Source organism: Phaethon aethereus, assembly GCF_964289735.1.
Source record: "Phaethon aethereus genome assembly, chromosome: 6".
Classification (NCBI taxonomy): Eukaryota; Metazoa; Chordata; class Aves; order Phaethontiformes; family Phaethontidae; genus Phaethon; species Phaethon aethereus.
The window spans coordinates 1,173,701-1,185,716 of record NC_138580.1 but is presented as its reverse complement, the minus strand read 5'-3'; the positions used below and the strand labels follow the sequence as shown (position 1 = coordinate 1,185,716).

General features: G+C 55.6%; 1 protein-coding gene across 1 annotated transcript; it reads right to left on the bottom strand.

Moving 5' to 3' along the window:
- Positions 1-3,984: 3,984 nt before the first annotated feature.
- NR4A2 (nuclear receptor subfamily 4 group A member 2) lies at positions 3,985-8,659 on the bottom strand (the record flags this gene model as incomplete). Its single annotated transcript, XM_082001442.1, has 7 exons — positions 3,985-4,275; positions 4,386-4,564; positions 4,965-5,167; positions 5,612-5,775; positions 5,875-6,004; positions 6,853-7,721; positions 8,638-8,659. 7 exons carry the CDS (start codon positions 8,657-8,659, stop codon positions 4,019-4,021), a joined length of 1,824 nt encoding a protein of 607 aa, XP_081857568.1. The 3' UTR covers positions 3,985-4,018.
- Positions 8,660-12,016: the final 3,357 nt, after the last annotated feature.

Here is a 12,016-nt window from a genome sequence, read left to right as displayed (position 1 = left end):
AATAAACCTAATACATTTATATTGCATATACATTAAGTTCTAGTTATGCAGAAATCACTTGCCTTCAGATTTTCACAAATCTGTATGCCAGACGTGCTTCTTTTGAAAGAGAACACAAATCACCTGTTTTGCCAAAATGAGCTCTTCTGGTCATAGTTGCACCACATTAAAATGCAATAATCCCATTATTTACCTAGACACATACTTTGAAATAAAATAAATTAAAAAACAAAACAAAACAAACCCACAAAAAACAAAGCTGCGGTTTCTTTGTGGATCCACCCTTCTGCCTCCTAACCAACCCAGTCCACAACAGCCTGGTGAAGGCTACTATTTACTACTAAAATAGGGGAGCAAAGACAGGAGGAAATCAGAAAAACAGAGAAAGAGCACACCATATAGAAAATGTCAAATATGTCAAAACATTCATGAATACCAACATCTCCCTCTGCACCACAACCAGCTGTAAAGGTTACTTAGGGCTAACGTTTCAGCAAGTGCAGATTATGCAGCAGTGGGTTTACTTATACATAAAAAATCAGCTACAGGTGCATCCGAAGTGCTTTTATGTGTGCAGCCAGTACGGGGATTTCTACCACTAAGGAAAAGTCAGCAGGGTAAAATCACATAAAACAGGAATTTTCTAGCTTTGACTACCCTAGACATAAATTCCTCCTGGCTGCTCTCTATGTATGTGACATATGCAATGAGGATAATTAGGTAAAGGACTAAGAAAGCAAGTGTTGCTGATTGCATTCCAAAACTAATAAAGCTCCTACACGGGTCTCGTGCCTGCAGTAATTCATCTTCCCAGCGCTATGTTCAGGAAAGGCGGTTTCAGAATACGTCGCGACACTTTCTGGTCCCTAAGTCACCAGTTGTGAATTATATCAGAATTACTGCAGACAAGCACAGTCTTATGGAGCTCGAAGCATAACGCACGGCAGGCAGACGTTCGTTATCCAGGCCTGCAGATAAATGAAGCTTAAATTAAATGTCACAAGTTGGATACGAGGTACTGTATGAGCAAACACCTGCCCTGAATTCACCCCCCGTTTGTTTGTCAAGTTTGTAAATCCCAGGATGTTTTGGAAAATTAAGCCTTAGCGCAACCTTCTCATCCTTCCACATCAGGAGGAGGAAGGTGTCCGGCTCTGGAGAGGAACAATGAGACAGTCCACAACGTAATGGTGTGGGCTTCACTGGAAATAGGAATGTGACTTTATGATAAATAAAGCAAACAGACTCCATTCTTATGCGTCGGTGCATTGAAGGAGTAACTCTGTTAGAAGACGGTGCAATTGTATGAGCGAAAAAGTTAGGTTCAAATCAGCCCAGCGGCCTGCTAATGAACTACAAAAAAAGAAATCCTGAGGGAACAAAACAGAATGTTTTTTGTCTGCTGCCTCACACAAGCCAAGCAGAAAAAGCAGTAACAAATTTCATAACCAGGCACGGAGCTGAAGTAATTAGGACAGTTACTAATCTGAAATACAGTATGCCTAACAGAAGTAAAATCTTTTAATAAATCCTCCCATTGATACTACCATTTAAAAATTATTCCTTCAGCTCCATATGCTGCGCCGAGCTTTCACGGCAAACATTCTTCCGAACGCCTCTACACAGCGCAGCTTTTCTCCCTCCCTCCGTCCCTCCCTTCCCGGGGGTCTGCAAAGCAGGGAAGCCGGCGGGCTCCTCCCGGGGGGAGCACAGCGGCTGCGGCAGCCCTCCCCGCCCGGCCTGCCCCGTCTGCGGAGGGCGAATGCCCTTCGGCGGAGCGAGCCCCGCCACCGGAGCCTCCGCTGCCCTCAGCCCGGCCGCCGAGAGAAGCCGGGCCGGGGCCGCGCTGGCGGGACCCCCGCCGCCGGGGCCGCGCGGCCTGGAGAGGGTCTCGCCGGCGGCGCTGGGGAGAGCGCAGGGGAAAACGGGAGCGACTTCAGCCCCGATACCAACCTCCGGCCCTAGCTCAGGCTTGGTTAGGCAGCGCTCAAGACCTAGCCGCTCCGCGCAACAGCCGGGCGCCGGGGACTCGCTCGCAGCAAGCCCGGCGCGGGGGCACACAGGCCGGCTGCTGAGCCAGGGTCCCCTTGCCCCCCTCGACGGGGCGGCGGGAGCGAGGGGACGGCGCCGCTCCCCTGTTACCGCGGCTGGGGGGAGCGGGCCGCCACGCCGACCCCCTTCTCTGCCGCCGGGCGCAAAGGGGAGGGGGCTGCGGCTCCGGCCCCTCCGCACCGCCCGGGAGGTCTCAAACGCGGTGCCGACCCGCAAAGCCGGGTTTAGAGGAAAGGCGCCCGCCTCACCGGAAAGCCTCCCGGGGATGGGGAGGTTTGCAGGGGCTGCCTCCCCCACCCACCCCACCCTGCCCCCAAACCCACCTCCGGGAGCCGCGGGCCGAGCCTCGGCAATTAAAGCACCCACCACACACCCCCCCCCAAATTAAAGCTTTTTGCCGAAGCAAACGCCGGCGCGGGGTCTGGGTGCCGCGGAGAGACCTGCCACGGGGAGTACCCGGGACGGGAGCAACCTTCCCGCCTCAGGCTCCCTCCTCTTCCTCCCGCGGAGCCGGCGGGTCCCGCGGCGGGCGCTACCGATCGGCAACCGCCCACCCGTGCGCCCCGGCGGCTCGTTACTACGGGTCAGAGGCCGCTGTCCGTCGCGGGCAGCGGGTGCTGCTGGTGGTGCTTCTCACGTGGGCGGAAAGAAGACGAAATTCTATTCGTTTACATGTTTTATTGTTGTAAACATTAAAATTGTCTTTCTCAAAGAAAGAGTTATCGGGAGGGAAAAGAAAAAAAAAATCAGCGTTTCTAACTGTCATACACGATAGAAAATAGGCAGCGACTTGTATCATGTGCCATACTGGAAATAGACAAAAGAAAAATACTACAGAATATGGCAATATTAAAAATATTACTCGAACGTAAAATAATATATTAACCGACAATTTTAGACATTAAAAAAACCGGAACAAAACAAACCAAAAATTCAAAGTGCTCAGTAATTTCCAGGGAGTTATGTATATTATAAGCACTCTGGAAACAGTCAAAAGCTGCTGCATGCAAGATTTGTTTAGCTTTAGACAACAAAATAATCAAGATATAAACTTCTTTTTTAATCAACATCAACAGTACATACAACACTTACAAACAAGGAATGTCGGACGGTGTTTACAAACACTATGTGTCCCTTTGGGGAGGATTTCGGGTTCTGTAATACTTGTGCCCACCTATTTTACAATTGAGAAAATGTTCGAAGCTTAGATAACTACCAGTCTTTATAAAAGCTAACAGACTACATAGTGTCTGAAATACTATTTATAGAATATAGACATTACTGAAATAGCAAGTGCCTATAACATTGTCACCCTAGAATCGTCATGCTTTCCTGGTACGGAGAGGTTTATTTTTCTTTCTCTTTCTTCTCCGTTTTTTTCTTCCCCCCCCCCTTTTTTTTTTTAACAAACACGTTTAGCTTTTATTTTTGATTTTTTCTTTTAGAATTGTTTTCCGTATTTCTTCATAAATAGGCACAGAATAATTTTTAAAAAGCCAAACTGCATCTGATAAATTTACAAGCCTTCGCCTTCTTTAATGACATGCCACCCACGGAACATTTAAGTTTTGTATATATTACAGCTTTCTTTTACAGCAGAAAACTTTAGTCTTTAGGAGGGTGAGACTTGTGGGTCACCTTAACGCTTTGTTTGTCACCGTACGAGTCTTAGCTGCGCACCCGGCATTGCCAGATATGTTCATCTTTTTAGATGAAGTCCTCAATAATAAATTCATTTATAAGCTGATAATAAAAAGTTTATACCATGGTATTTGTGTAGTCCACATGATGCCCATCCATGATGCCCCAGAGCCAAAATGCCCATTCACGGTCTGCCTGTGGGAGGTTAGCAACACTACTGGGGTGGGAAGCTGGGCACCCAGAGGTGCTGCTTTGGGCCCAGGCGAATTCCCCTTCAGACAGTTGAACTTCCTCTTCAGTTCAGTGGAGGTGCACAGGAAGAGTCTTAAAAAGGTAAAGTGTCCAGAAAAAGTTTGTCGATTATTGCTGGCGGTGGCACCAAATCTTCCAGTTTCAGGTAGAAAATGCGTTGCAGCCCCTGCGTGCAAAGCGTGCGAAGTTCAGGGAGCTTCCCCAAGAGTTTGGACAAATAATTGGGGCGATTCAGCCCCCCGTTATTGAAAGTCACATGGTCTTTGAGACAATTTACAATCTTGTTTTGAAGTTCTTCCACCCTCTTGGGCTCCTTAAGCCCATGCCTCTCTGCAAAAGAGAAGGATGCGGGACGTTACAGGTCTGACAGGGCAGGGATGGCGGGAGGAAGGGAAGGGGACCTGCCCGGTGGGGCTGAGCGGAAAGGAGGGGACACTGACCTGTGACCATGGCCAGGGCCGCGATGCACGAGAAGGCAGAGATGTCGATGTTCATGTTTTGCAAGTTGGAGGAAAACTCGACGATGGAGTCAATCCACTCCCCAAAGCCGCGGACACACTGCAGCCGGTGCAGGACTACCCCGTTGCAGAAGATAAGCTTGCCCTCCACTGGGTTTGACCTGGAGGGAGTATGACAACCCCAAAATGAACAGATGGATGGATGGCTATGAAAGGAAACATTAGATAGGAAGGGAAAAAGGAAAAGGAGGAGAAAAAGGCAAAAGATAAAAGAGTGAAGGAGGAAAGGAAGGAGAAAAAGAAATAAAGGTAGAGAAAGAAAGAAAAATTAGAGGAGAGGGAAAGAGGGAAAAAAGAGAGAAAGGGAAAGAAAGATTTAAAAAAAAAAGAGAGAAGATGAGGGGAGAAAAGCTAAACAACTAATTACTTGAGGAGCAATAAATGAAGGATTTAAGAGGCACCTAATTACCGAGGAGTTAATAAAACGCAGACCAGCGGACCTTGAAAGGATCTGATTTCATAACCACCCAGAAGTTCCCCCCTCAGAGTCTGGCTGCTCACCTGTACGCCAGCCGCAGCACAAACAGCTCCAGGAAGGCGGATTCGAAGAGCAGGTCCTGGTCCGTTTTAGGGAGATCGGTGAAGCCGGGAATTTTCTCTGCCCACCCTCGGATGATCTCCATGGAGCCGGTCAAGAGATCGTAGAACTGCTGGATGTGCTGAGTGTCATCTCCGCTCATCTGGTAGTCGGGGTTAGCCTGGAACTGGGAATTCATTGTAAAAAGCACTTAATGAGGTTCTCTGAAGTATATAACCCGTGAAATTGCTAGCCCCGTGTCTAGCCGGGGAGCCAGGTTTTCATAACAATTAAGCCTCTCCCTGACCAGCGAGGAAATTAGATGTGCCGGGGCAATTAATGCCATCAGGAGCGGCGCTACGAGGCGGCCGCTCTCCGTCCGCAGAGGCGGCGGCGGTGCCCGCGACCCCGGGCGGCCGTCGGCGGGGCAGGTCCCCGCCCGCCCGGCCCCGCGGCCGGCCCCGGGCGGGGCGGCGTGGCTCCCGCGGCCGGCCCCGCCGCGGCGGCCCGGGGACGGACGGCGTGCCGCCGGCTGGCCGCTCCCGCCCGGCCCCGCCGCGGGGCCGGCCGCCCCCTCCCCGGGCGGGCGGCGGGCGCGGCTAGGTCCCTCCGCGAGCTCGGTCCAGCTTACCCTGGAATAGTCCAGGCTGGTCATAGCCGGGTTGGAGTCGACATGGGCTCTCACCAGCGCACTGATCAGACTCACCGGGGGAGAGGGGGGAGAGGGCTCCTGGGGGCTCTTCGGTTTGGATGGCAAGCGACCCCGCCGGCCTTTTAAGCTGTCTGTGCGCACCACTGCAAGAGAGACGCCGCTCAGCCCCCACCGGCCCGGCTCGGCCCGGCTGCCAGGCGCGGCTCGGCTCGGCCCGGCGCGGCTCGGCCCCGCGGACTCACCCTCCTTGACCATGCCGACGGCCAGGCACTTCTGGAAGCGGCAGTACTGGCAGCGGTTGCGGCGGCGCTTGTCCACCGGGCAGTTCTTGTTGGCCAGGCAGACGTACTTGGCGTTCTTCTGCACCGTGCGCTGCGGGGCCGGCCGGCGGCGTCAGCGGCCGCGGCGGCGGGCCCGCGCCCCCGCCGCCCCCGGCCCTCTTCCGGGCTTTCGTTCCCCCCTTTTCTTTTTTTTCCTTTCACTATATGTTTTTTCCCTTTCTCTCTTTATTTTGTTTTTGCTTTGCTTTTTTTTTCTTTCTCTCTTTTTTCCTTTCTATTATTTTTCTTTTCTCTCCCTTTTTTCCCTTTCTCTTTTTTAATTTCTTTTTTCCTTTCTCTCTTTTTCTTTTGCTTTCTCTCTTTTTCTTTTGCTTTCTCTCTTCTTTCCCCTTCCTTTTTTTCCTTTCTTTTGCTTTCTCTTTTTCCCCCTTCCTTTTTTCCCTTTTCCCTCTTTTTTTCCCCTTTCTTTCTTTCTTGTTTGCCTTTCTCTCTCTTTTTTTCCCTTTCTCTCTTTTTCTTTTTTGCCTTCCTCGCTTTCCCCCCCCCCCGCCTTTCTTTTTTTTTTTCCAGGGCATTTAACAGGAGAAAATTGATAGCGTTAACATTTGAGCTAACCTCGCAGCTCCTAGCTGCATTTTATGTGCCAAGAGGAGGGAAGGAGACGCTCAGTAAATACAAATCCGTGGGCATTCATATTATTGACATTCCTTGGAGACCTTCTCTAGTTAAAATGATAAGATTATTCAATCAGGATGGGGAAATAAAGAGATCACTTAATTTTGCCACTGGGAGTTCCGTTCCGCTCAGCTAGCTCCGGCACGGTTCCCTGTCCGAACCGATCTCCGTCCAAAGCGGGAAAAAAGCATCCCCCCGCCCCGACGGCTGCCCCTGCCCGCGCTGCCCACCACCCTGCCCGCCACCCTGCCCGCCGCCCCTCACCTTGAAGAAGCCCTTGCAGCCCTCGCAGGTGCGCACGCCGTAGTGCTGGCAGGCAGCGTTGTCCCCACAGACGGCACAGAGCCCCTCATGGGAGGGGGACCCCCGCGAGGGCGGCGAGGGGGCCTGACCCTCCAGCAGCTGTGGAGCGTGGCCCAGCGGCAGCCCGGGGAAGGCCATGGAGGGCTGCTTGCGGATGGGGTTGGGGACAGCGAAGGCCTGCCCGTCCACGGCATGGTGGGCCCCGGCCGGCTCGGGGTTGATGGGGACATGGAGGGGCCCGTCGAAGCGCATCTGGCAGCTGGAGACGGGGGTGCCAGGGGGCGACTGCTTGAAGGAGAAGAGGGAGAGGCGGGAGACAGGCGTTTTGCGCTGCTCGATCATGTGCGTGGTGGCCACGTAGTTGGGGTGGTGGAAGTTGTGCAGGGAGCCGGGGTCGTCCCACACGGGGCCGTGCTGCACCTGGAAGCCGGGCGTGGAGGGGGTCGGGGGCGATGAGGGCTTGTAGTACACGGAGCCCGAGTGGGACATCATCTCCTCGGACTGGGGGGGGAGGTGACCGTGCTGCTGGTAGCCGTGCATCTGAATGTCTTCCACCTTAATGGCGGACTGCTGTCCGGACAGGGGCATTTGGTACAAGCAAGGTGGCTTCACGTCGTAGCTTGTGTTGTAGCTGTCCATAAAGGTACTGAAGCTGGGGAGAGAAGTGGTGGCAGTGATTTCAGTGTTGGTGAGGTCCATGCTAAACTTGACGAACTCCGGCGTTAGGAAGTCGGAGCTGTACTCTCCCGAGGAGTGGTAGCTGTAGCTCTGGGAGGCCGGGCTGGCTCCTTGAGGCGAGGACCCATACTGAGCCTGAACACAGGGCATGGCTGGAAACGAAACAGGGTCACACAGACTCGGCCCGCACAGACGCGCTCCCTCCGCCCGCCCCGCGCCGCTCCGCCGGGCACCGCGCTGCAGTGCGGAGGGCCGGCGGGGGGCAGGCGGCCGCCCTCTCCCCGCCCGGGGCCGCCGGGACGCAGCGCACAAACCTTCAGGCGAGGGGGCGGCGCGGCCGGGGCAGCCGAGGGCGGACAGCGTCGGAGGCCGGCGGGGCGCGGGTCCGGCGGGTTCAGCGGCGGGGCGGGGGCTCCAGCCGGCCCGGCGCGCTGGCTGCAACACAGACACCCCGCGGCTCCTGAGCCCCCCCACGGAGCTCCCGGGGCCGGGAGCCCGGGGCCCCCCGCGGAACTGCGCTGGGGTCTGGGTGGGGTGGTTGGTTTTCGCAGTCGGGAAGCGAACTGCCCACCGGCTGCCGGACACCCCGCCCGCGGGGCCCCCGGGAGAAGCCGGCCCGTTCCTCGCCCCCGCCGGAGCGGCGGGACACGCGCCTCTGGGGGGAGCGGCGCGGCGCGGAGCGCGGGCTTGTCCACCCCCGGGGCTCGGCACCGCGCGGGACCGAGCGCCGACCGCGGGTGACAGCCCGCCCGCCTGCACCCTGGGGCCGGGCAGGAGCCGCAGCCCGGCGATTTTCAGCCTGACAGCACCACGGGTGACACGCGTCCACGGGCGGCCCCGTCCCGGGCTCCCGCGAGCTGGGGCAGCGCCGGACGCGCCGCAGCACCCCGCTCCCACGCGCGCTCGGCGGGCGCGACAGGCGCGCAGCGGGTGGGACGGGGGGCGCGGAGCCGCCGCCGTCACCCCACAGATACGGACACACGCACACACACGCCGCGTGGAAGCCAGGCGTGGGGAGGGGGTGGGAGAGGCGGGTTGGCGCGCGGAGCTGCGCGCGCGGGCACTCACCGGAGAGCGGAGACCCGTGCATGCATCCAAGTGCCGGGCGGCGGCGGGACGCGGCGCGGCGCGGGGCGGCGCGGCGGGACACGGGACGTGGCGGCGGGACACGCCGCGGCGGGACACGCCGGGGCTGCGGCGGGGAGAGCGGCGGCAGCGCGTGCCGGGCGAGCGAGGCGGCCGGAGTGCCCCGTCCCGCAATGTGCCTTTGTTTATGTGGGCTGCCGATGCCGCGGCCAACGTGCGCCTCGAGCCCCCGCGCGTCACCGGCGCGTCAGCGCCGCCCAGCCAACCAGCCCGCCGAGGGGCCGGCCTTCCCCCGCCCCCTTGGCCGAGCGCTCCCTTTGGTAAATTTCCGACGGTGACATCACGCCGCGGGACACGCCCTCAAGGTGGGTGCCCCCGCCCCACGCACCCGCCCACCCCCTCCCCACGACGGCACGGGCGCCCACGCTGCCGCTGCCGGCCCGCGCCGCTCTGTCGGCCCCCCCGCTTTCCCGCCCCGTCCACGCGCGGCACCTCAAGTGGGGCGTGGCGTCATTTGCATAGAGGGCGGTGGCGTCACCCGCCCGGCGAAAGGGAAAAAGTGAGAGCGGGGCGTGGCGGCGCGTGTCTCCCACCCACCCACCCGCCAACCACCACTCTGCGTCACCATTGACGCAACCACCCGGCGCGCCAAAAATAGCGCGCGCCCCGACGGGGAGCTCCCGGGGCGGCGGGCAGCGCCCGGGCCCTCGGCGACCCGGGTTCGCGCCCCCCGAGGGCCCGGGAACGCCCCGCCGCCCCCCCAAGTTGTTTTTTTTTTTCTTTTTGGGTGGGGGAAAACCCTTCTTGGTTTTGGAGCACAACCACAGCCCAGAGCCGCACATTCACTCCACGACGCTTTTTATTCCTCGCGTCCGCCTCTCGCCAGCCACGCAAAACACACCTGTTTCCATTTCCCACGCAAAATTTCATCATTTTTTATTTTATTTAAACACCCCCTCCAGCAACGCACACGCACAACCGCTCTGATTTGCATCACTGGGGAAAGCGTTGGGGGGGGGATGCAAAACAGAACTGGTTTAGGGGCCTTAAACTTAGGAAAAACCCGCCAGGAATCTTAATTTCGCAGGTGCATCTGGCATCGGCTGCAACGGCACGCGGGGCTTCGGCGGGGTCACAGGTCTGAAGAGGTGGCAGAGGGAGGGGAAGGCTCGGCCTCCTCCGTGGCGGGCTCCGGAAAGCACCTCCGGACAATGACCCCAGGTCTTCCCACGGGACCCCCAGCGGCAGCTCAGCCTGTGAAAAAAGGCAGAAGTCACATCACCAGGGTCCCTTCCCGCAGCAAGCCCAGGCGGCCGAGCGCTGCCGCACACGACGCACGCTGCCTCTGCTCGCGGGCGCTTCTCCTGCAAACTTCACCAGACTGGAGCGTGCCAGAGGGAGCAAAGCCTGGGAACGGGCATGGTACACGGAGCTCTGTAAGCACTGACTAGTGCAGAAGGGCAGAATAAAAGGCCACGCGCCCAACGCGGTGCAGCCTGAACCTGAAAAGCCAACATTTTCAACACAAAACCCTTGCCTGACCTAAAAAACCTATGAAGCACCTAAATATGAATGGTTTATGTGAAACTGCGATCATCCCTTCCCAACGCCTTTCTCTTGCTTTAAGTCATCATTCTCGCTTTCAAAATGCTTTTCTCTTTAAGCTTACACTGTCAAACTCAAACACCCAAGACAAAATGCTTCCCACTGTCTGGCTCGCTCCCATCCCGAAAGATCATTTCCACTTCGCGGTTATTCTCTCTTGCTCCTACAGAGTTACTGCTGAGGTTCATCCAACGGGGGACGAGATGATAAAAATTAGTAAAGAAATCATGTAACGCTGTAAGATGCCTCTGATCTGCAAGGACTATTTAAAACCACTTCTTCACATCTTGCCAGCGGACGACGTGCCGCTCTGGTTTCGCCTGCGTGGTGCTCCCCCGAAAGGCGCTGGCGCAGCTCGGTCGGCCGCCCCACGCCCGCGCGTCCCCCCGGCTCCCGGGACTCCCGCAGCAGAGCTGTCGCGTAACGATCGGCATCGGTCGTATCGCAACGGTCCATCCAGGCTATAGTTTTGGCATCGCAGAGGAAACTTGCTGCAAAGGTCCTTATAGGGATAAGTAATACATCTAATTACCATATCCTTAGAATAGATGTAATATAAATTTCATTACTCACTTAAAAGTTCTAAAGTTAACAGCATAAACTTGAAGTTGAGTAATTAAGTAATCCTTATATAGACACTTATTAAAGTATTTATACATACTATCTTAAATCTACATCTATCATTTTGCCAATTAAAATTAGGACTTTAATTGCAATTAAGCAATTTAATTGCCAATTGAACAGCAAAATTGCTAAGTGACTAATTTTAATGCCTATTTTAATTACCAATCATGACTGGGGAGGGAGCTAATCAAGCAGTATCAGAGTAATGATGTGAAAAAAAAAGAGAGAACAAACATTTGAGACTACATGCTTTTAAAAAAGAACTCTAAATTGAATAAATGAAAACACAATTTTATACATGCGGTGAAATGCTGTATTTTGGTATCTGGATACACGAGCACAAAGAACACATTTAGTGAAAAAGAACTGTCGCTCTTTGCCCAAAGTACTGGCGATTAAGTGCCCCTTATCCCATTTCTGCACGAGTCTCCCCGAAAGGTAACCCCAAACCTATGCGCGGGTGGGAGTTTTGTACAGTCACCGACTCGCAGGCTGAGCTCCCTTACAACAGCAACGCGTAAGAAATGAAGTGGGGGTAGATTTAAGAAGCTAGAAGACCCCTCCAGCACCAGACGCAAGGAAGCAGGGTGGCACTGCAGCTGACCCCACGGCCGTATTTTGGAGACTACCTGTGTGTAGGCCTGCTTCAGGTACTGTCACTTTCAATAAAAGCGCAAAAATTCATGTCATTCCTATCTGCGAGCGTAGCAAATTCCCAGGGAAAGTTAGTGTTTGTTTAAGACGAAGCAGCACAGGAACTGATCTGTGGCAGCTGTAGTTGTACATCTATTAGCAGAAAGACCGCAACTGGGTCGCAGTCCCTGTGATAGAGTTTTTGTTGTCCCAGCCACGAGGGCAGCAGCCGTCCGGGTCTGTGGCCGGTGCTGCAGCCAGCGCCAAGGGCGGCAGTCAGCATGGCCGGACACGGTTAGCGCTGCGGCTAGCACCCGTGGTGACTGCAACACGCCACGAACTCTGCGAAACACCCACCTCCGGCGTTTTATTAAAGCATAAAGTCTGAACCACGTTACGTATTTGGCGGCCCTGGGCGTCACGGTGTTGTAGGGTCTCACTCTGCACAAAGCGGCCGTTCGTTTTGCAAATGGGGACCTCCAGCTTCGGTTCCTCGGTC